The 25,757-nt window shown below is 41.8% G+C and overlaps 1 protein-coding gene across 5 annotated transcripts in view; it reads right to left on the bottom strand.

Annotated features, from left to right (window-relative positions):
- ABCG1 (ATP binding cassette subfamily G member 1) overlaps positions 1-25,757 on the bottom strand; it is a 60,795-nt gene that overhangs the window by 20,378 nt on the left and 14,660 nt on the right. For all 5 annotated transcript variants that reach the window (XR_011679665.1, XR_011679666.1, XM_071430195.1 and 2 more), the window contains exons 3-4: positions 2,206-2,323; positions 1,333-1,465 (exon numbers count right to left, since the gene is read on the bottom strand). Coding sequence is in view for 3 of the 5 variants with exons in the window: in XM_071430195.1 (XP_071286296.1) it covers positions 1,333-1,465; positions 2,206-2,323 (251 nt within the window). In the remaining 2 variants the exon portion in view is untranslated. The remainder of the gene's footprint in view (positions 1-1,332; positions 1,466-2,205; positions 2,324-25,757) is intronic.

Here is a 25,757-nt window from a genome sequence, read left to right as displayed (position 1 = left end):
ACTGAGAGGAGATGTCTCAGGGACAGCAATCCAAGGTATCCCTTAAACAACTCCTTTCAACCCAGTCAGAAAATCTGAACTTGAACTACAATGTTCCAGTCACAAGCATCACATTTTTCTGTGCAGTAAATAACTGAGTTTAATTTGACTTAGGGAAAGCACCTGAGAGAAAGTGTATTAAAAAAAAGGCCATTCTGCAAATCAAAGAGCTTTACAGGAGGATGGGGGAGTAACATATTTTGCACATCCAAAAACTTCCCAGATAATCCTAGAAACAGAGTTTATTTGTGCTTCATTCTCACTGGAAGGATAACTGAACTCTGCCATTCTCCAGCATGCAAACAAGTGAGCACAGAAATAAATAATCTTGTGAAAGATGTCATCTGATGTCCTGAAAGGCAGCTCCACAAAACATCATGATTAACCTTTCTTAAAAGCAATTAAACTGTTAGGTAATTATTTTTTGTCAAAGCCTTGATTGATTAATTTTAGACAGCAACTATGATCTGGGCCAAATTCTGCAAAAGTGGTCCCGTGGGATTCTGATGAAAACACTCAAGTAAACAAAAGAGACAAAAAACTTCTCCACAGAAAAGAACCTTTGCAGAAAATCAGCCACATAAAAACTGGAGTGATTTCTCCTGGCCTAAAAATTTGTGAATTGAGCTGGCACAGTGTGAGCAACCTGAGCCTTGTTTTGATAACAATTTCTGAGAAAAACTGGCTCATTTCTCAAGCTGAGCTACAGACACTTCCAGACTAACTGGTCAAGCTGGCAATTCATAAACTTGCTGATGTGATGCAAAACAGTGAGAAGAATTAACATTGCCTGTGCATCTTGGACTTATTCTGTTCCTGTTTTTTTCCCCATGAAGAAAGGAAAGAGATTTTATAAAATGCCTTTATTTTTAAAAAAAGGCACCAAAGAGTAGAAGTGGCAGAGAGATCACACTGAAGTGTAAATACCAATTTTCAGTCAGAACATGAAAGATGGGGAGAAAGAGAGAGAGATGAGGTTACTCATCCACCACCCAAGCAAACAGATGGTCCCTACAAAGGCTCATTTGTGAAGAATTTCAGGTTCCATTCTCTAGATCTAAGGAGCAGACACTTAGATCTCCTTCCAAAGCATAATGCTGGGCACAAACTGGAAATTATAAAGCCAAAGAAGGATGAGCCTGAAATGGAACTGAAGGCATCACCAAATTCCGAGAACTCTCACTGAGCGGGATCGGACGGGGATAACGGTCCAGGGGCAGGACCAAGGGCACAGCACAAACCATTCCCCATTTTCTGCTGCTCAGAGAAATTAGAGCAAGGAAGCAAGCTCACCATCATAGCTTCCTGGACAGTGAGGTGAGGAAGGAGCATGTCATCCTGCATGATGTAGCAGGACACCTTGCGGAAGGAGCGCAGGTCGCGGGGCTGCCCGTTGATGAGGATTTCTCCTTTCATCCCCGTCTCTCTGAAACAGCAAAACAACCAGAGGTGAATATCACCATCACTTGTGCTCCCAAATGACTCAGCACCTGGAAGTCATAGGCAGTTGCTGCCGCTGTGAAATAAATCTGGTAGACTGGATAGAAATTAAATTATTTCCTGATTAGGCTTTCTTTCATAGAAAGCTTCATGCCATGATGCTGAAAATTTTACTCAAAATGTATGCTGTCATATATAAATCTGAAGAAATATCAAGAACTTAAATTTGAGGGGTTTTTTTTAGGTTTCTCTATCCTGTTCCTTATGCCCAAATGACAAGACAGAGACACCTTGTATGTCCATACAGGAGGGGATTTAGAAAAATGAAGCACAGTCACTGCATTTGGGTGAAGAAGACATCAACATTATGAAGTGGTGACTAAAAAGAGTAGATTTTTCAAGTGTTTATGTGATTTTAAAAAACATCACAAACATAAGACACTGAGTCAGATTTGTTACGCAGCCAAAAAAGGAGATTTTCTTTATATGTGTGTTTTTTGGATTTTAAATTGCTTTTTATTTTTGGATCAGACCTGTTGAGAGATAAATCCCAAGTGACCAAAACAGGACACAGAGGAAAAAAGATAAGCAAAAAGAATCTAATTCAAAATCTTTGAAGTGCCTGTTTTTGACAAACTCCAGGCCAAAATTTCTTCTTCTGTTGTCTCCAAGGAGCCCTCAGGCTCAGTGATTTTATCTTAACTTGGGATTTTCATTGGTACTTACCTGTATCCTGCTAGAATATTCATAAGTGTTGACTTCCCAGCTCCTGAAGGTCCCATAATTGCAACGAGTTCTCCACTGCTGAACTTCCCTGAAATTCCTTTCAAAAGGGTCTTATAACCTGGAAGAAGAGAGAAAAGCCCACTGAACCCTTAATCACATCTGGAGAGCAATGAAAGTTCATTTCCACTGAATATTGGTGACAAACAGGCCTCAAAAGCCACCTCCTGAGGGGCTGATGCCAACATCAGCATGCTGCAATGTCAAAAATAACTATCAAAATAACTATAAAAATAACTATCAAAGTAACTATCAAAGTAACTATCAAAATAACTATCAAAAGCCAAATTGTGAGTGGGAGCAGCAGTTCCTGCCATGACACAAATGGGATTACAGGGTCTCACACTCTTGCCTCACTGCAGGATGGTTTTTAAACAGGGCTATGAAGCCTTGTTGCCATTCTCTAAGTGGCAGCAATATAAAATAGTGAAATGCTGTAATACTATAAATACTCTGAGTCCTCCCAGAGTATTTTAGCAGGATGCTGTTAAAATATTCAACACTCCAAGTTAACAGTCTTGGAGCAGGCTGCCCTCCAATCACGGCAGTTTCAGTGCCAAAATTCTGCCCTCTCACCAAAACAGCAACTTCCTAGAGAGAGCAACAGCCAAGATCTCAAAGACCTTTTTCCATAAAAGAAATGGAAAAATTGTCCTGCATGACAAGAAACTCAGCAAAAGGAGATACACAAACTTCCTCATTCTCTTGCCACAGTAACTCTCTTACCAGAGGAACTGCAAAGGCTTTTCTAGACAGGGAGACTGACCACAGGAACTGTAAAAACAATTTCTAGGGAAAATTTATAGTTAGGAACATGCAGGGCGTTTTTCTCATTTAGATTAATCCATTCCAAAACTTCATGCCACCATAATTACATCCTCAGGCAAGGATGTTCTAGAGTGACAACACCACCTCCTTCGAGCATTTCAACTTATTTCTGATTTAATTATCTTTGCCAGTAAACCTTTATTAAAACCCTTAACTCCATGTTATTCTAAGTGTAAGCAAACTGTGCTCCAATGAGAATTCCAGATTTGGACCAATTGCATCCACCTTGCCCTGCAGGATTTCCATGTGAAGGCACAAAAACTGTGTAAGGAAGGTGGAGAGAGCCCTGACCAGCATTTAAATTCTTCAGGATCTCTTTCCCTTTTGTCTTTTTTTTCTTTGCTTGCTTACTTTATTTTAATTACCAGTGCTTCTAGGTAAAGCTTCTAATAATAAAAAAATGCTAAGTAAGGTGTCAAAAGCCAATCTCACATGTTGGCAATGTTTATGTGGTTCAATTAAAACTAAAACAGAAGGGTGGAAAATCCATTTAAATGCAGAGTCAGGGTTTGGCAATCCATTTTGCCACCCTGGTGGATATGAAGGCAGGATGTAAATCCCACATGTGAACTATCCCAGAGCTCTCATGATGAGCAAAGGTTGTAGCTGGAACATGGAAATGGTAAAAAAACCCTCATTGTCTGCCAGCTCCTAGAAAAAAAGAATTGTGTGTTATCTTCTCATTTCTCCTTCTTCCTAACGTCATTATTTGTTTTCATCTCCACTTATTCTCTTTAAATTTTCTTCTTGTCAATATTCTCAATTCACACTCCCCCTATGCCACAAGAGAGGTAATTTTGCACCAAAAACAATGTCATGCTGCTGTCTGGTCTCCCAAATCCACAGCAAATCCTCTTCCCCAGCACACCCAGCCCAGGGGCAATTCAATAGCCAAAAAAATCTCTCTAGAAATATCTGATCCTACAATACTCATGGCAGAATAGAATATAGAAATAGAAATGTAGAATAGAAAATGTAACTGACCAAATGGATCAAAACAACCATTTCCTTGAGTGCCTTTTTTTTTTTTTTTTTCTAAACAGGCCAGTAATTTTTCCCTATAAATCTTGCCCTGGACCTAGAGGAAACAACTTGTTTGGAAGGCACCAGGGTCACAGGTACAAAAATATCAGAGTATCCACACAGCCTGTTTGTGGCACCAGTCCTGAAAGGGAAAGCAAGGACAATCTATCAAAAGGAACAGCAGCTCTGAGGAGAGAAATCCATGGCACCCCACAAGGTCAGCCAGCTTGTCCTTCACACCAAGGCCCCCATCCACAGCAGCATCTGAAGGCAAAGGGCAGGGAACAATCAGGCCTTTCAGGCATGGCAATATTTAATAAACTGGAAATGCAGGAACAAAGTCCTTCATTCTGCCTCTTCAGTGTAATGAGAAGCTGCTCGCTTCCAACCCTGTTAAACCTGTAAGAGACTTAAATATTAGAATGTGCCGCCAATTATTTGCATTATGCACCAGGCAGTAAATATTGCACAAACTCGTGAGGGAGGATAAAAAATGCACACTGCCATCAACGAGGGGCATGCAACCTTAAAATACAGGCTCAGCAGCTGCAAACATGTGGAAACACAGATATCACTGCCTAAAACTGAAACCTTTCCTCTCCCCACGTAGGACTGCGAGATTTAACATTACACACATTAAAGTCACTTTTCCAGAGTTTCACAAGTGATGATTGGTTTATCTTTAACTGCAGTATTTTCCCCCTCATGACCTTCACGTGTTCCTGTCCCTCTGATAGAGTTTTCCATTTTAAGTATCCTGCACACGATGTTAAATCAGAGCAGGACTCATCACAGAGACACAGAATCAGCTTGAAAAAGACCTCCAAGATCATCAAGTCCAAGCTTTGACTGATCATCACCCTCTCAAACTAGCACAGAGCACTGAGGGCCACATCCAGTCATTCCTTGGACATTCCTCCTCCCTGAGCAGCCCCTTCCCATGCCTGACCACCCTTTTCCATGGAGAAATTCTTCCTGAAACTCTCAGCAAGTCATTTGCAATACAGTAAGGAAATGTTCTTTAAGAAGAAATAGAAGAAAAGCCCCAAAACTATGAATATTAGATTAGGATCCTAATCACTGGCATTTTAAGTTGCTACAGACCCAAACTCGTCTCCTCCTTTGGCTGGAAGTGCATAATAAGCTTTTCCATTACAAAGGTTAATTTAGCAAACCCACAAAAAGATTTGACACCGTGGCAGCAGTGTGGTGCCCCAGTATAATCCTTTATGAGGAATTAAAGTCCCCTGAGCAGCCACAGTCTCCCCTTTCAGAATATTGAGGCTAATCTTCAACTGAATCAGTTGACCTAAAACTTCTATACGGGGCCACATGTGCTTCACGAGAAACAGATTATGCATTTGGAGGGGATTGTGTTCTCACAGTGAGGGACTGTTCCACATCCACACATCAGGAATTTCTCACTGCCTTCAATCCTAGCAGCCCTGTCACCCTGTTCTTCTACAGTTCTTCTAAAGTTCTTCCAAGCCTTCTGATGTTTACATTTTTGTAATGGAGTTTCTCACTCGCTTCTCATGTAAATAATGATTGTTTTGCATTCCTTTCTGGAGGAGGAGAGAATTGATGGTCAAACTGTTGGTTTGACCAGTGTGGTTGGAGAGGTGGCAATTTCATCCTCCAATCCATGGTCACTTTTGGAATTCTATAAATATTAAGGTCCAGAAATAAATGTGCCTTTTTTTGCCTTGGACATCTCAGCTGTGAGTGTCGTTCATTTTGTGTCATATTGAGATACAACCACCTTGTTTTCCTCAGTCCCTGCAGCAAGGATATGGCAGAGCTTGGTTATGGCAAAGTTTAGATAGGGCAGAGTTTGGATATGGCAGAGCTTGGTTATGGCAAAGTTTGGATATGGCAGAGTTTGAATATGGCAGAGCTTGGATACGGCAGAGCTTGGATATGGCAAAGTTTGGATATGGCAGAGTATGGATATAGCAGAGTTTGGATAGGGCAGAGCTTGGATATGGCAGGGCTTGGATATGGCACAGCTTGGATATGGCAGAGCTTGGATACGGCAGGGCTTGGATATGGCAGAGTTTGGATATGGCAGAGTTTGGATATGGCAGAGTTGGGATATGGCAGAGTTTGGATATGGCAGGGCTTGGATACAGCAGGGCTTGGATATGGCAGAGTTGGGATATGGCAGAGTTTGGATAGGGCAGAGTTTGGATATGGCAGAGCTTGGATATGGCAGAGTTGGGATATGGCAGAGCTTGGATATAGCAGAGTTTGGATAGGGCAGAGTCTGGATATGGCAGAGTTTGGATATGGCAGAGTTGGGATAGGGCAGAGTTTGGATATGGAAGAGTTGGGATATGGCAGAGTTGGGATATGGAAGAGTTGGGATAGGGAAGAGCTTGGATATGGCAGAGTTTGGATATAGCAGAGTTTGGATATGGCAGAGTTGGGATATGGCAGAGCTTGGATATGGCAGAGCTTGGATACGGCAGGGCTTGGATATGGCAGAGTTGGGATATGGCAGAGTTTGGATATGGCAGAGTTTGGATAGGGCAGAGTTTGGATATGGCAGAATTTGGATATGGCAGAGCTTGGATATGGCAGAGTTTGGATATGAAAGAGTTTGGATATGGCAGAGCTTGGATATGGCAGAGCTTGGATACAGTAGAGTTTGGATATGGCAGAGTTTGGATATGGAAGAGTTGGGATATGGCAGAGTTTAATGGGAGCTCAAAGCCAGCTCACTCCAGGGTGGGTGCACACCTTGGGCTGTTCAGTTCCAGTTCTCTCCCTGTGAAAAGTGCATATTATATGGCTCTATGCAGATATTTACTATAGGTATTTTGTTGTATTGATTAGTAGTGCTGTATTAATGTTTTAATTGTATGGTAAATGTAGTTTTGTAGTTAAAATGTAACTTTTGTAGTTAAAATAGGAACTATGTAAGCGGGATATTTTTTTAAAAAGGAATGAGGTGCTCACACCAGACAGCAGCCACAGGACACCCCAATCTTTCACAGAATAAGAATTTATTGCTCCATTATCAGAAGAAACGAACTTGTTCCCACCTCACTCAGCTCTGAAGACACCATCAGGATTAAGAGGAAGAAGCTGACACTGACCAGACAGAATCCTGTGTTTGAATGGAATTTATGCATCATGTGTGAGATGTATGAATATGCAACAGGCTGTTGATTTTAAGGGTTAATCCTCTGTTAACGTGGGTCCTTTTTCGGGCTTATTTTGCCCAGAAAAAGGTACCCGGATGTCTGTAACTCTCTGTTTTTATTGTCTCATATTGTCCTAATCCTAATTGTCCAAATTATTATTACTCTAATTATATTATTATTTTATAACCATTTTATTACTATTAAACTTTGAAAATTTTAAAAACAAGCGATTGGCCTTTTTCACACTCCCTTTGGACTCAACTTACACCAAGAGCAAGTGCAGAATTATGACTTTCTCCTCTTTCACTTCTCCTAAAATTGTTTCAATTTCCAACAGAAATCAGCCTGGATCTTTCAGTTTTCCTATGTCCCCTCCTGAAGTTACTGTGACACAACCTCACAGCCTTCTAGTGAGGTTTACAGGATGATTACCAATATATATTTAAAAATATATATTTAGGGGCTGAAACCCATGGGAATTTTAATATCAGTTTTCAAGGACTACTTAAAATACGGATTTGACATTAACACACCATCACGAACCAGAACAACCCCTCAGCAAATTTCTCAGCCCAACCCCCTAAAAATAGAGCACAGCAGAAACAAATCAAAACTGAAACAGAAAACTCTGGCGACACAAAACTGTTTTGGCCTTAATTTCACCTCACATTACATTGTGGAGCTGAAATGCTTCTCCAGAAGAGCGGAATGTGTTTTGTTCTCCCACGTTAGGATTTCCCATGGAATCAGTGAGGCACTGTGGTATTTGAGCAGATTCACAGCTGAACCACCTGCCTGGCCTGAGCAGACCTCGCTCCCAGAGGTGGGATTCCCTCCCTGCCTGCAGCAGCACTGAGCCCACAAGAGCCCCTTTTCCAATGAATGCACAGAGGGGACCTCGTGTCTCTGATCAAGACACCAAGGGAGCTCCCTCTGCTCAAATCAACAACATTTTTTACCTACTGGAATCAGCAAGTAAGGGAGAAGCATGTTGATGGTGTTATCTGCTTCTTCGTGGATTTTACGGAGTTTTATAGGGAGATCTGGTTTTCTGATTAATCATAATTTCTGTGCCATTCCCGCAGAAATTATGATTAATCTGGAAAGAAGCAAGCCATCCCCTCCTCACCCTCAGGGCAGGAATAATGCTTCAGGATGTGTCTGAATCAGCACCAATTAGAACATAACCAAAACCCACTCCTACCTCACAGTGAATTTCCTCAGGTAAACACCACCTCTGGGTTTTTGACTGAAATGCTTCATTCATTTGCATGTCATTGTCAGTAATCCTCATTTGTCACTCAGGGAAATGTCACACACACTCCTGGAAGCTTCTAGGTGCTGTAACCTCTTTCTGCCTCCATCAGTGGGCACCAGACCCCGTCTCAGGTCCCGGGTGAGCACAGCAGGCTTTCCCTGCCCGCTGCAATTAGAGCAGGATTTGCCCTTCCCAATGTATTTGAACTGCTTCTCTTTCATCACAAGCTCTTCTGGAGGCAATCCCTGCTGGAGCCCTGCAAGTGCCACTGGCCTGGAACTGCTCAAAGGTTTCTCAGAGCATTGACTGAAGTAAAAGGGAGCAGGGGAAATTCAACTCAAGCAGCACCAGTTTGGCAAAGCCACAAACAACTGGAAACTGAGCCACAAAGAAATCAGCATTTGGCACTTAAAAATCGAAACCACAGGCATCATAACCTGCCCTTTCCACACTCCCTGCCAGGCAGAAATGAAGCATTCCTTTATTAAAAATTAAATAATTGTACAAGGACTATTTTTCTGCATTTTTTTAGATAGGATGTATTCCTGCAGAGAAATATCCAGCTGGAAATACAGAAGACATCTCTGGCAACTACTGTATTACTTACTTGCCTTCCTTTAATGCTTTCAATAAGAAACATGCTTTTTAAACAGCAGTTTAAATTTCAATCCACAAATATCTTACTGTACTATCAACCAAATTGTTTCTTAAATCATGGCAAGAAACCACAGCAATTTCTTGGCACTGTATATTGACCCATTAAAGAATCCCCATTGTATTTTTCTGTTCTAAAGCTTGTTAGCTCAGCCCTCACCTCCTCTTACATCAATTAAAAAATCCCCAAATTTATGCAGAAATCCAGGGAATTCTCCAGCACTAAACTGAAATAAGGGGACGTGGAGCCAAGCTGTCACATCTTTCCCCTTGAGGCAGGAGCAAGGAATCCTCCCATTAAGGAAAACACTCCTGGAAAATTCATGAGTTTGCTGCTGCCCCTGAGATCCACCAGGGTCCCACCTCGATGCCAAAGGCCATTCCCTGGATTATGAAGTGGACAGGAACTGCCCAAGTAAGGGAAATGCAGGATAACTTGGTGCCATGTCCCACTGAAGGTGGAGTTAGTGACTTATGGCTGAGAGAGGGACCTTGCAGAAATCCCCCCCAGCCTCTGGAAACATCCTCAGGTGATCTGGCAGGAATTTCATTTGTAGATTCTTCAGATTTCCATCAGGAGACTGAACAGCTGGGAAATACTGGCAGAAACTTCATGGAGAAGCACAAGATGAGAAACACACACAGAGATAACAGCTCAAGGCCAGATTTACATTTGGAGGTGCAATGAAACATTAGTTAGGAAACAATTTTCCTTATCATTTTTACATCATCCTTTTCCAGGTGTGAATATGCCAGAAAGAATTTCCCTTGCCTGCTCCTTCTCAGTCTCTTATTCACTTTCTGCATCTCAGCCCCTTCCTCACTCCTGAGAAGCCACCTCAGAAAACATCTTTGTGTTTACTAGAAGGGACCACACCAATCTGCTTCATCCAGTGATTTTTCACCTAAAGCAACATTAGATCAAAGGCAGGGTGTTTCCCTAAGCTGGAATATAGTTTGCCATTTATTTCTAATTCTGCTTTAACCAGCCAGGGCTCTGTGTTCCCCACCCATTACTTGAGTACAGAGCATTTTCCTCTCCCTGCTATCAACAGGGTTTGTAGATGCTTCAGTTTGTAAATTCTCACTTGAAAGGGATTATCTGCATCAGATGATGATTATTTAAATAATTTGGATTTTGAAAACCCTCTTGATGTGGATTATTTAAATGGAGGCTCCTTTCCCAAGCTCCACACTGAGTTCAAACAAGCTTAAGTTAAAGTGAATTACAGGTACAGATACTTGGGAAGAAAAAAAGCATCTTTTAATTCCCAGAAAATCTGGGGGACAGAAACAGCTTTCCTGACAAACAGAGTGAAAAAATATATTGCTTTAATAACAGGCACCTTCCTAATTTTACACTGGTTTGAACTGTGCCTCTACAAAGCCTGGAGGGCCAAACTCACACTAGAAATAACAAACATGTTTAAGCCCACCAAATAAAACCTATCTGTGAACTCATATGTCAATGGTTCATAATTTCTGCCATCCACTGTGTACCAAAACTGAGCAAACCTTTCCCACTAATAATTTTCTCATTCTAAAACTTTCTAATCAACACATCCAAACATTTCTGCTCTGTGCACACAGTCTCCCTTAAACAATAGGATTCTCCATTGTCTAAGCCCTGAGCCCAGCTTTAGGACAATTAAGGGAATTTGCAATTGTAATGTATTCTTGTACCTTGCCTCAGAGAAACGACCTTGGTTATGTAAATGTCTATAAAACAGCAAGCCAGGCTCCAAAACATCGGCACAGAAAGGGCAGAGAAGCCAAGGGAGTGTGTGAAGTAACCAAATCCAGTTCCTCTGCCTCACAGCTCGTTCCAGCTCAGAAACGAGGAATTCATTCCTCACAACCTACACGAGTAAGTCTTTCAAGCTTTAAAAAAAGAAAAGAAATCCCCCTGTGGGCAGCAAAGCTCTTTCTTTGCAGTGGACTAAACTGCATTTCTTAATATAGCCCACAGCCAGGCCTTGTCAAACATATTGCTCTTGATCCACATCCCACTTAGTGCTCGTGAGGTGGATTAGTCCTAACTCAGGTGCAGGGCTTAGCCCCGGCTCACAGCAAGGCTGGGGGTGCTCAATCTACCTAATTTCACACATCAAAATGTTTGATGCTTAACCCAAATTCATTTCTAGGGCCCATAAATTATCAATGGATAGGAACCAGCACAGCAAACTGCTGATTAATTCTATTTATTTTGCATTCCTGCTCTGGGAAGGGATAAATAACCCTGTGGAAATGCCTCTGTCTTCACTACAGTGGGAGTTTAGGACAATTAGCTTAGGTGAGCCTCTTGATGCTGTGAGAAATTCATCCACTGCCAAGAAAATGATGGCTGACTTCAGCATCTTTTTTGTGGGTTGAAATGCCAGTTTGATTGTGGTCCCTCATTTGCTTGCACCATCACAGCACTTGCACACTCCCAAACTTCAGGCTGGATTGGAACTCCACACCTTCAGATGCTCATCAAGAAGAGCAGCCTGGCCATGCTCAGGATGCCCAAAGGTATCAGATGCTGTTTTCACTCTGATAACTGGGGGCAGTTCACACTCACACACAAGAATTATTTTCTTCAAGCTATCCCCTAGCTCCAGCACACAGCCCTGTGCTGGTAGCACTGGGTTTAAACTTCACCAGAACATCTCAGAGCCTGAAAAAACCCAAATGGGCTTTGGAAGGTGTTAATCAAAAGCTAAGCATTTGAGGACAAACTTAAAAGCAGTTTTTGGATTTGGTTTGTGTGAATGCCTAACGTTAGACACCACTTCCTCCATGCTGAACAGTAACTTCCTTCTGTGGCAAGTCAGAAAAACACACAATAAATTGGAGCCTAAAGAGTGATTGTGAGCCCCCAAGCCAAGATTTATGACATAAAATCCCCAGTAACTGCAGGTCATGTTGTATAATAGCAGAGAATGATGAGAAGAAGGCCAATCAGGCAAGAAACCAAGTTCCAGCAGAGGGAGAATCTTAAACCAAGCTGTAGATTATAGAGAATCTGCAAAGTCCTTTAATTTCATTGTTCTCTCAGATCCATGGACTAGATATTAAACTTATGCAAGACACTGGATGTGACAGTTCACATTGTGCAGTCAAACAAAAAAAGCCCTAAGTAAAGATTCCACTCCTTTGAAACTCTGAAATAGGAGTTATGAGCACCATGCTCCTTCTCTGTTATCCTGGCTGCTCATCACATTATTTCAGTATCTGAATGCTGCTCTTCCTCTGAATAACTGCTGAGTTATTACTCTGTTAGGCCTGCAAGACCTGCAGCTCCCTAATTTTGAGTTTGAAGGTTTAATAGACCATACAACCCTTCTCCCCTCATTTGGAGAATCCAAACCTCCAAGGGACAAAAAACAGAGGTGTTTGAAGGTGGACACAGAATTCTGGTTTTCTTGATAAATGATAAATGTTCTTGATAAATGTTCTTGATAAATGTTCCTGATTTTCTTGATAACATTTTCTTGATAAATGTTCCAGCAACAGAAGAGAGGAACAAAGTGTCACCAATATTGTGGCAAACCTCCTTGTCCCTGTTACTACTGCTTACACCTCCCCACTGTGCTGGGAGATGGATGGGTTTGTGCCAACACCCTTTAATTCCATGCTTTTTATGGTTCTCACCAGAGCAGAAGCATCTAAGCAACCTGTGTTTCCTTGCATTCACCTTTTTTGCCTCTTCTTTATTTGATTCTTCAGCCTTCTAGTGAGGTTTACAGGATGATTTCCATTACATGTGAGTCCAGGGGTCTTATTCTTATTCTTATTCATTTTCTTATTCTTATTCTTGTTCTCGTTCTCATTCTCATTCTTATTCTCGTTCTCATTCTTATTCTTTTATTCTTATTCATATATTGCTATTATTTTTATTATTGCTATTATTGTTATTATTTTTATTATTACCATGCTACATCCATGTTAAGATTCAGCTCTTGGGTTTTTTCCCTGTGGAATATTTCTGCCTGAGAGAGTTAAAGCTGCTCCTCTTCCCTCCACAGGCACATGGAGCCATATGCCTGCAGCCAGGGATAGAGAATGACAATTAAATAGGTCATTGAACGAGAGTAACCTTCAAACATGAATGCAAATAAATCTCTACTTGCAGCAGGACCTGATGGCTCCAGAAGCAGTTATTTACATGTTGAAGCATTTTGGAGATCTGGGGCATAGCTTGTACTTTGCCTGTACAGAAAATAGCTACCCTAATTTATCTTCAACCCTTAGGAAATATGAAAGGAGAAAAAAAAAAAGTATGAATGACGCACAGCTTCATCTTTCCTCTGAATCTAGTGGAATTGTCTTTTCCAAGCAATACCCACAGCCTAATCTTTGTTTGATAATTGCTTTTTGCTGCCTTTTTTTTTTTTTTTTTTTTTTTTTTTTTTTTTTTTGGTTTAATTGCCTTTGTTTCTATTACTTCAGCACACAGGAAAGGTCTTTCCTGACAAAAGCAAAGCCAAGGCAGTTTGAAATGAAAGGCTGACACATTCCCTGGGATGACAAACTGGAGTCACGAGCCTGATGCACTGTGAGATGAAAGCTGTTTATGTGTGACAATCAGGCAGAAAGCAATTTCTCATAATTGCAGTACCTTCATACATCAAGGTACAAACAGTGTTATTCACAGTCTTACAAACAAATAAAACTAGAATCCTTCACAACAGCCCCTTCCTTTTGGAAAAAAAAAAAATAAAGCGAGAAGGAGGGAAGGGGGAAAAGCAAAAGTAAAACTTTGGCTCCGTCCTCCTGTCCAGCTGTGTAAGGGTTAGAGGGGAGCCCTGGGGCTTTCTAGGGTTACAGCAGAGGCAGCTGAAGGTATTCAGCACCTCCTTCCTCCACACTGGGCCTCATGGCAATGTCTGCTCCAAAGAGCTTGGTGCACAAAGGAAAGCCTCCTGTGATCTGCATCAGGCTCTCTAGGTAAAATGGGATGTGATGAGATGTCTCCTGTAAACTACACAGGGAAAAAAAACATTTTCTCAGACTGTTAGAAACAGAGTTTTGTCTAAAACAGCCTTCTGCCATGGTTCACACGCTCACAAGACAATGCTTTGTCCCCAGCCTTCAGACATGAGGAGAGGCATTTATTGGATTTTGAAAAATGTTTTCAGCCCTAGTCACTGCAATTTAACAGCTGCCAGGGAGCCTGAGATCAAGGAAAAAATCACAGATCATTAGTCAGCCCTGGAAACTCAAAATGTTACATTTTACTCCAAACAAATTCCATCTTTTCACATCAGTCCAGCTCAGCTGCACTAGTGATGGCAGGAACCTTCTCTGGAGCACAGGTGATCTGAGCCTCTGGACACCCTGCACATCCCTGCCCTGCCTCTCCCCCGTCCCAAACCAATTCTGCAAACTGCAAATGCACTTCCATCCCCTCACATGCCCACTGCTCCTGCCCCTTCCTCTCCCACAGGAAGGTGAGGAGCACTCAGAGCCAACAGAACCCTCTGAAACACACGCAGGGCAAGCATCAGAGCTGTTTTAAAAAGTAAATTTTAAGCTCTGGCACTGAGCCTTTAACCCTACTGTGAAAAACGTGTATTTTATGATTGGCTTTTTGCATATATTCAAATGAATATTGTATGTGATATGTTAGAAAGTTATGCTGTATTCATTTTCTTAAAATTAATAAGAAATTAAATATAGTTAAATAAATACATTATTAAATTATTAAATAAATTAAATCTAGTTAAATAAAATTAAATATAGCTAAATGTTAAATATAATTTTAGGTTATAACATAATGTTAAAATAGAAACTATGCTATTTAGGATATTTTTTTTAAAAAGAAAGGATTCACACCAGGAGAGCAGCCACAGGACACCCCAATCTTTCAGAGAAAGAGAATTTATTGCTCCATTATCAGAAGAAATGAACTTCTTCCCTCCTTGCTCAGCCATGAAGATGCCGTTAGGACTAAGAGGAAGAAGATGACATTGCCCAGACAGAATCCTGTGTTTGAATGGAATTTATGCATCATGGATGAGGTGTATGAATGTGCAACAGGCTGTTGCTTTTAAGGGTTAATGTGTCTCTGTTAATGTGGGTCCTTTCTCAGGCTTATTTTGCCCAGAAAGAGGTACCCAGACTGTCTGTAACTCTTTGTTTCTATTGTCTCATATTGTCCTAATCCTAACTGTCCAAATTGTTATTACTCCAATTACATTACTATTTTTATAACCACTTTATTACCATTAAACCTTTAAAATTTTAAAAAACGAGCGGTTGGCGTTTTTCACACACCCAGGAGCAGAGGCACGGACAGGAGCTCCTGATGGGAAGGCCTGGGAGGGCTGTGTCAGAGGGAGCAGGGGCCGTGTCTGGGAGAGCAGCCCCGGTGGCAGCAGCACATCCCTGCTCCCTGCCATGGGCACAGCTGCAGCACGAGTCCTGGGGACAGAAAATACACCCAGTGCATTCCAGAAATACACCCCGTGCCTCTCACCACTTCTCCTCCAAACACTGCAGACGTTAATGAGACAGAAACACGAGGGAATGTATTTATTTTATCTCCACACTAATCTGGTAAAAGATACAACCTATGATCCTGAATGTAAAAACAAAGGGGAACCTGAAGCGTGTGCAGAAATAAACCTGGATTAGTTCCACTTCTCACATTTTGCTTAGAATAACTGTGCTTTACCTCTCTCTTCTAGATTACTTACACTAATGAAGTTGCACAAATTAAAATATAAAAAAATATTAAAAAATTATATTTTTGTTGTCAACAAAGTAAATATAATAACCTTTAAACACCTCAGAATTAATTATCATCTTCTGTAGCATGTCAGACCTGAATAAGTTACAAACAAAAGCCACTGCATGGGGCATTGCTGGTTCTGGAGTGGAAATTAGTAGAATGAGCACCTTTCAGTACTCTGATTTCTGCTTTTTTTTTTCTGCATTTGGAGAAGTTGGCAGCCTCACAGGGACATACATCCATTGCACTACCATAAACTCCTGAATTTCCATCTGTTTTTAAAAGCTCCAGCTGACCTACATTTTATGTTATGGATTAGTTGAAGCTTATAGAGTAGCATAAGCAAAGCAGGAGTCTTGCTGCTAACCACATATTATAAGCAATTAAATGTTTCATCAATAATATGCCCCATGGAAAAATCAAGAGTTTTTAAGAGAAAAACTTTTCACACACAAAACAGCAAAAAAAATATATATATATATGCACTTCAATTGGAGTATAATACCATCCATTTGATTAATTTTGATTTTACAGACTAAAAAAAAAATCAAATGTACACACTAAAATTATTTGAGGTTTAAAAAAAGGATGAACTTTTTTTGATTCACATTTTCAGGACATACTAAAATAAGGAATCAGAGTCATTCAGCATTTTAGGATTCCTGTCTTTTTGGAATTATCTACAGAATTATTATTGATACAAGGTGGGAAGCAGTAACTCATATCACAAAAGCCTGACTTCCACTACAAGTTTCCCACCCTATTCTGAGGCAGAGAGAAAACTCAACTCTGAGTTTTGGAGGTGGATTTTTTTTTGCTCAGTTATGTTCTTGGCATATTATTGCATCTATATCTTGGCATATTATTCTTGGCATTTGGTTATGTTCTTGACCAGCAAGAAGTCATTCCAGAGGGCAATGGAACTCACTGAGGTGAGGATGATCCAAGCCCAGGTCCTGGAGCTGGATCAAGAACTTCACCTTGGGTCTCACAGAGTGGTGCCCTGGTCACCACTCAGCTGGGCTTTCCCCCTTCCTAGCTATAAAAATCCTCCACCTAGCAAATCTCCTGCATGAAAATGTAGCCAGAGGAAAATTCAGCGAACAAACAACAAGTTTTTACTCTGCTGCACTGTCATTTTCCAACAAAGAGAGGATATTGAGAATTTCCAGAGGGATTTTCATTACAGGCTCATCAGGAGGCCCTCTGTGTTAACAGCCTTTTTTCCCTTGGATTTTTTACCCTGCACTGGTTCATTTCCCAGTAACAACTGTAACTTCTTTTGACATTTTCTGTCCTTCTTTACAATTAGGTTATTCAGCTCTTCAGTGAAGAGGCAAAGGGTAAGCTATGGGCTGATTTAAGCTGGCTGACTCAACTGGTCTAATTAGACAGGAGAAATTTGGTAGTAAAAGCAGCTGCTTCCTCCACAAACTGAAAGTCCATCAAAAGAAATGAGCTGTTTTAATGGCCTGAAGACTCATGTATATCATTAGTAAGAGAGACACACTTTAAAAGTGCTGGTCTTCTCAAGCCCTTCTAATTAGATGTCTCTGTAAACCATATTCCAGTGCACATCTTTTCTCCCAAAGTCAAGGCAACATGTTTCCATTTTTTCCTGACCACCAACTAAACTGACAAGGACATTTCAGAAAAGTGTTTGGATGCATTACCAGAAAATTCAGCTTGTCACTTGAGGTTTCTTTATTCCCTTATTATAACTTTGTATCACTGGCCCAGCTGTACTTCACTCCTTCTGTAAGTTGTTTATCTCTGCTACCTATTAACACATCAGTACACACAGGAAATAAAGAGGAGACAAAGATTCCAGGGTGTTTACACAGTTTTCCCCACAAATACTGTCACTTTAAATGAAATAATAAAGAGACACAGCCAGAAGAATATCCATGTCACCTCAAAACATGCTTTGATCCTAAAAATCATAGGCACTCCTCACTCAGCCCCTGCCAAACAACACAGCACCACTAAAATCAATACAGTGGCACAGAGTTGTGCTGGTTCAGAAGCTGCCACAGGCTCAGGGATCAAAAGCAGGGACTCGTGACAACCTAGAGAAAAGGCAATATTGCACCACTCAAAACTGTGCAAGATGGAAACCCTCCATGTAGCAACACTGATCTACCAGGAACTCAGAATATCAATCTGGGGTTTATTTTACCCAGCTGCAAACACCTGTGATGTAAACATTAAAAGTGAGCTGGATCTGGCTGGGACAGAGTGAATTCCTGCAGAGCAGCCCCCAAGGAGCAGCTCTGGAGCAGAATTGGTCACACGCTGAGTTTTGGCTGTTGCTGGGCAGGGCTTGCACCAAGTCAAGGCTTTCTTTTCTTAGAGTGGCCTGGGGTGTGCCAGAAGCTGGGAGGGGACACAGGCAGCTTGGCTTCACTAATTAAACTGCCCTGATCTTCATAATTTTCAGCTTTTGCTCTCCCCTGTTCTGGAGGCATGGAGGAGACATTGAGGGAGGGGCTGAGAGGATGCTCAGGCACAGGCCAGGGCCACCCCACCACAGCTATTTCCCCTAGGAAATTTGGAGACTCACTTGTCTGGCACCTTTTGGATGAAATTCAGAGTACCTCACAGTCTGCTGACCATCAATGAAGTCTTTTGTCAATTAAAGGAGCCCAGGTTGCTGTATCATTTGTCCAGGTGCTCTTACACACCAGGAACCTGCATGGGTTCAAAGGAGCAGCACCTCTGCTGTGAGGAAAGCCCTGGAGAGCTGGGCTGACTCAGCCTGGGAAGGAGAAGCTTTTGGCCACCTAATTGTGGCCTTCCAGTGCCTGAAGGGAGCCAACAAGAAAGATGGAGAGGGTCTATTTAAAAGGGATGGAGTGACAGGACAAGGGGGAAATTGGCTTCAAATTAAGATAGAGTAGATGGAGATTAGATATTAGAAAGGAATTCTGCCCTGTGAGGGTGGGGAGGATCTGGCACAGGCTGCCCAGAGAAGCTGTGGCTGTCTCATTCCTGGAAGTGTCAAAGCCAGGTTGGACACTGGGGCTTGGAGCAGCCTGGGACAGTGGAAGGTGTCCCTGCCCATGGCAGGGGAGTGGAACAAGATGATTTCTCATCTCCCTTCCAGCCCAAACCATTCTGTGATTCCAGGAATGTGTTCCCTGTTTCTCACTGCTGTGAGAAACCTGAGGAAAAATTTGCTCTACTGCCTATAGATACAACAGCTCGTGCAATCCATGTTTCTTAAAAATCCCTTAAAAATAAATAATACCTTAAAATAATTCCAAATCTCATTGTCACATGAATTACACACGGTGGTAAAGCAATTGTGGTCTGCCAGGCTGCAGACAATTCTCAGGGCAGCACATTCAGTGCCATATGGGCAATGCACAAGTTCAGAGTTTTGAAGCAATTTTTTCCTAAGTGTATGTGACAGAACAAAGCACAGTAATAACAGCTGTAGCCTGCGTGCAAATGGAAAAATAAGCACCTCTAATATTGTTGGTTTTCATTTCAGTGCTGGCTAAAATGCTTTTGATCATTGTGTGCAAGTGATGAATGCACCACCTGTGTCTTTTTCTGTCCTTGTGCCAACAGGTGAGATTACCTTATTCTGACAGGGGCTGCAGCAATCTGGGTAATGGCACAAGTACAGAACATTGCTCCGTTACCAGATCACAACATTTTCAAAATATTGCCATGTTTTTAAATCCCTGTGTGTATGTGTTAAAACTGAGTCACTGCTCCACTTCCAGTGAAGACCTGAGTGGAACCCAACACTCTGCTTTTAAGCTCTGCTATCTGCCCCCAACAGATGAGCTTCTACCTCTGTACTTGTAATATCTGCAACAGTTCCTGTGCTTTTACAGCTGATATTACTGCACAGCAGCCTCCACATGCCCTGGTCCCACATTCTTAGTCTACTGACATCAAATATTAAGCTCAAGATCTTGGAGCAGGGACAGGATCTTACCTACTCAATTCCTGTCTCCCACACTCTCCATTTATTTGCTGATGATAAATTGTCCTTATACAACTGAAGGGTTTGCTGCAGTTCCCACAGCACTGCTCTTCAGTCCCTCATATGTCACCATGATATTTTCTGAAAAATCCCCTTTGCCCAGGATTTTCTTCTGGGAAGCTGAGAAGCCTCAGAGAGGAATGAAAACAATAATTATCTGATTGCTGCTCCTGTGTTTGCTGCTTTGGAATGGGGTCTGGACACTGTTTACCAACAGGTGAATGTTTGATTAGCTCCATGTGAATTGTTTTTAATTAATGGCCAATCACCATCAGCTGTGTCAGACTCTGAGGAGTCAGTCATGGGTTTTTATTATTCATTCTTGTTAAGCCTTCTGATGTCTCCTTTCTCTTTCTTTAGTATAGTTTTAGTATAGCATAATATAATATAATATAATATAATATAATATAATATAATATAATATAATATAATATAATATAATATAATATAATATAATATAATATAATATAATATAATATAATATAATATAATATAATATAATATCAGCCTTCTGAGAACATGGAGTCAAATTTTCATCTCCCACCTCGTCCTGGGGACCTCACAAACGCCACACTCATATGTCAGTAAGGCAAAGGTTACAGAGAGTGGTTTATTCAAAACAGAATAAAAATTAAAATTTGGCTTTGCCCACAAAAATCCCATCATCTGTTATGTTAAAATAATTTTTGGGGAAACTGCATAAGGCATGCTCTGGTGGAGGGGTGTTTGCTGAACTTAAACCAGAGAGTACTTTCAGAAATGATGCAGAATCAAGGGAAGAGCACAGGGCATGAGTCCCAAAGTACATAAACCCCAAAAATGAGACCTGGTCTGGTGGAAATAGCATGGATGGCTCAAAACCAGACGTTGTCCCCAAAAGTTCTGTTTCAGTCCCAGCAGAGCAGGGACAGCAGGGGCTGGGGTCACCCTGGAGATCACCCATGATGGGGCAGGGGGCAGAAGTGTCTGGAGGCAATGCACATGAGGAGAACATGCAACTAACTGCCTTTGGGGAGGTTTACAGCTGTCACTTTTTCCATCTTGCAGAGCTGCAAAGAAAATGGTGTAGGAGGATGGCTCAGGATTGCTCTTCTCAAAGGCTCCCTCCCGAAATGGGTGCCTACGCTCTAATACTGACTAAGCTGCTGGGCTTTGCTCCTGATCTCATTAGATAATGATACTGCAATACAAAAGGAGAGGTTAATCTTGACTATATCCCCAATCTCCTTTCCTTGTGTACAGCTGTAAACACCCTGGCAGCATTTGGAGCCACCTCTGTGGTTTTAGGGTCAGCACTTGCACAGAACGGCTGCACCTGTGGATGGGGGAGCTGGAGCAGGGACAGGTGGGACCAGCCTCTGAATGGGCAATTCACACCAATCCCAAGGTGTGGGAGTGCCAGTGTGGCCAGCAAAAATGCCATTACAGCTCTTGTCACCCCTACCCCACTCTGCTCCCCCTTGTCACCCCCATCCCACTCTGCTCTGTGCAGTGATGAAGCGACCACAGAGCACTCCTGCTCACAGCTCTGAGATGTGCCAGGGCTACACAGGGTGGATCCTCCCCAGGCTGACCACAAACAGACAATTCCCCCCCCAGCCCATTCCCTTTCTCCCAACAGAGGTGTTCAGGGAAGGCAGAAGCAGCCACAGGGGAATGTGGACACCCAGCATGTGCACAGAGCTCTTCCTGGGAAGATCCCATAGCTTCCAGTTGTGCATCTGCAGTGCTGTTATTGGCCTTCCTGGTGCAGTTAAGGAATGCTCCCAGTCCCCAGGAAAATCAGCCAGAAGAACATCTCCACCATTTCCCTGTTCTCTGCACCACTCTCTTGGTGGCTCTTGCAAATCAAAACACATTATTCTACTTAAAACCTCGTTATTTTCCTTCTGAAATACAAGATACACAACTCCCCCCAGCTTTCACCAGCAAACCACTGTTGAAACAAGCAGAAGTAGCAGCCATTTATCTGGCACATAAACACACTCTCCTTTACACCCAGCAGGAAAGCAAGCTCCAAAGATTTCCTCAGCTAATGAGGAAATTCAGACAATGATGCTGTTTGCAGCTATAAGCAGGCAAAATAACCCAAACAGGTCTGAATTGGACCCACCACTGCTACACATGAGAGATCCAACCAATTCCTACACAACTTCTAAAGGAAACAAGAACAAACCACAAACAATCTGATTACCAGAGAAATTACTGGGAGCAGAAAATTACTCAACTTATGTAATGTAATAAGTCCCTATTGAAAAGCATCTGCAAAATGCTGCCATTTCTTCATGCCATTCCTTTCACCACTTACACTCAGATAAAACAGCTTCCATTTTACATTCATTTTTCCTGCTATTTTAGCCTGTTATGCTGTTAATCCAGTAGCAACAGACCTGAACCACTTTTAAGCAACTGCTACTTTCTTGCTTTTCATTAAAAAAAAGAAAAAAAATCAGGTTGCTGCTGCTTTTCCATAATTACATCATCTTGTCACTACAAAGGAGGAGGAGGAATATACACCTCGATTAAAATGTTATCTTCAAAGTGTTTGTTGCAGTGATATGCAGCCAGTTTTAGTACATAAATAAATACACCTGAGTGTAGGTGCATACATACATTTAAATATGAGAACAGGTAACCTATAAATATCTATATATAACCTATATATATCTATATATATAGAGATATAGATAGAAATATATATCTGGCCTGTGTTTATATATATTCTCACTCATGTTTACAGGTATCTATAGGTAAATTAAATGCACATATAGTGAACATATTTATATCTAGAAAGACAATGCACATACAATACATTTGTGATATATTACTTGTAGTGCTCTGAAAGGAGGCCCTCTGATGCTTTCAGACAGGTCTGTATGGGATGGTGTCTGCTGACACATTTCACCACTACATAAACATGCCTTGAATGTTGGTGACATTCAACACTGATATTTAGAATTAATTTCATTGGCTTCTGTAATCTTTAGATTGTTGCTTTAGCAGTGAAACATACAAATAAGTGAAAAAGTTCCTTCTGGGTATTAGGCCATACCCTTCCTTCATCAAACTTTATTAATTTCTGTTAATTTGGTCCAAAATGTTCTATCATAAGACAACAGCCCTGGCAGAATGCTGATACCTGTTTCCTTGGCTAAACTCTGTCCTGTGTGTCATTGCAGTGATTCCAGCATTCCTTTGGGCCTGTACTTTTAGAGCAGCACAGTTTGAGCATCCAAGAATTGTAGGTTGGCTTTGAAGTTATTTTTATTTACTGTAAAACGTGTGCCACCCTTTTGTCCCAATTCAGTTTGCTGGAGGAGCTTATTTTTACTGCCTGTCAATAAGAATCAGAAGATGAGTGCTAAAATGTCACAGCCATGCCCTACATGGGAAGGCCTGCTTTATTTTTATTTGTTTGGTTGATTTTATAATGTGAATAGAATGTATGGGATTCAGAAGATTGATGCCCATATTTCTGCTGGGAGACTAAAGAGTAAATCTATTAAGTACTATCATATATATTCAGAAATTTCATCTTTCTTTTGGTGTCCTCAGATGTCAGATCACTGCAAAAGGCACAATCCTCCTCCATGAACACCAAGTCTGACAGTGACCCCAGGGTTCACAGGTAATTCACTGGTGAATACTTCAGGTTATGCATTTCTCCTTCAGGTTTAATGCATTTCTCCTTCAGGTTATGCATTTCTCCTTCAGGTTTAATGCATTTCTCCTTCAGGTTATGCATTTCTCCTTCAGGTTATGCATTTCTCCTTCAGGTTTAATGCATTTCTCCTTCAGGTTATGAATTTCTCCTTCAGGTTTAATGCATTTTCCTTCAGGTTTACATCATCGTTCTCCCAGGCAATAAATCAAGTATCAAATCCTCCTTCAGGGCTGTCTGTCAAGCTTCTCTGACTGTTTGTGATAGAGCAGCTCACACATATTGTCATAACTCAGCCTGTAAGACAGCAGGAGCTGATTTATTCTAATCACAAGTGCAGCAGCTCCATTTCCTATTTGCAGTCACTCACAACTCCCCTGAAACTTTCACAGGAGAGGGGTAAAAATGTGCCCAATGTGAGTTGCACTTCAGTGATGATTTACACCACAGGGAAACTTCCCATGGGCTTAAACAAATGACTGGCCAGCCATATTATTTCATTTATTTTTAAATTCAAAGCTTAGAAAAATCAAATCAGCTGAGAAGGTCTAACAATGGTCTTGGCTCAGTTATGTGATAAAAGGCCAGGCAGAGTGGGCACAGAGACTGAGTCGAGGCTCAGAGGACAGAGCCCACTAAACTGGGCACTCTGAAGAGGCTAAAATGGAAAGGACAGGGCTGCTGTTCCTGGAGGAAATCCCACCAAGATGTGTCCCCAAGGAAATTGTCTCAGTGGAATGCTGAACTTTACCATGGCGTGCAGGGGTGTCGGGTCTGTCTGTCTGTCTCTGCCCCGACACGGGCAGGGTGGTTCTTGGGTGGCACGCGTTTCAAAGGACGAGCCTGGACTCTTCAGCTTTTCGATCTTCAGATTGTTTATTGTTCCTTATCTACAAAATTTTCTGTCTGCCCAACAGAGGTCTGATCTGCAAGGCAGCCAAGGGCACTCTGACCACCCACGGGGCGGTCATGTCCTTTTATACTAAAATCTATGTACATGATATTTACCTTTATTTCCCAATGCTTTTCACCCATGTTGGCAAGTGCACCTTCACCATAAACCAATCCCCAAGTGCCAACATCACCACAGGAGATGGAAGACAAGAAGAAGAAAGAAGAAGGACGAGACACGCCCTGATCCCTCCATCTTGTCTCCATAACCCCCCTGTACCAAAAACCTTAAAGTTTATATTTCACCCTCTAAATGTGTCCCTGTTACACCCTTCACTCTAAAGTGATTCTCATGTCCTCAAACTGCTGTCACTTCTGTGGATGGATCAAAATCAAGCCACCAAGCACTCTTGGCAACATTCCAGGATTTCCGAGACCCCCAAGGGTTCTCCTGGCATCTCTGGACATCGGGAACGATGTGCTGAGATCCCACACAGGGGGAACAGGAGTTTGGGGTGGTGTGAAACCAGCCATGGGGTGGCCATGGGAATTACAGACGGACAAACATCCACCACAGCACACTCAGGGGACTTGGCAAAGGCAGGGAAAGGGATGGATCAGGGGCTGAGGGGGAACAGGCCTGAGAAAGCAGATGGAAATGAGGATTAGAGGGGCCAGAGGCATGTCAGGAGGCAGCTACCCCTGCCTGGCAGAGCTCCTCATCCCTGCAGTCCAGCCTGCACTCCTGCTAAACACTGCTCCCAAACTCCTCTGGGGGAATGTGTCACCACACTTCTCTTCACAGAGACAAGCAAGGCACAATTCATCCCAAGAATATTTCTGAGATTCACATTCTCTGGACTGCAGAGAAAGGAAAAACAATTCTTATCCCATTTACTGCTCCATGTTGTTCACAAGTGGAATGCATCATGGAAGATTGTTTACCTGAAGAGAACTGGTAATTGGATTCTGGTGTGTGTGTTTTGATTCACTGACCATTGAATCCAGGTGTGTGTGGGGCTGACAGCCACGAGATTCTGTGCAGTTGAGTGCTTGGCAGATTCAGTTTAGATGTAATGTAATATAGTGTAATATAATATAGAATAATGCATTATAATAAAGTATAATACAGTCTAATAAATATACAGTATAATAAAGTAATTAATTTGTCTTCTGATGAGATGGAGTTGTCCTCATCATTCCTCCCCTTTTGTTGGGGGCAAAAATCTCTATGATAGGAATGCCCTCACCTCTGTGAGCTCATGTGCAGGAGACATCACCATGGACCCAGTGGTCAGCAGCAGAAAATTTCC

This window comes from Agelaius tricolor, unplaced genomic scaffold (assembly GCF_023055355.1).
Source record: "Agelaius tricolor isolate 1412-34295 unplaced genomic scaffold, bAgeTri1.0.p SCAF_7, whole genome shotgun sequence".
In the NCBI taxonomy this organism is placed as follows: domain Eukaryota; kingdom Metazoa; phylum Chordata; class Aves; order Passeriformes; family Icteridae; genus Agelaius; species Agelaius tricolor.
This window is presented reverse-complemented; position numbering and strand designations above follow the sequence as displayed.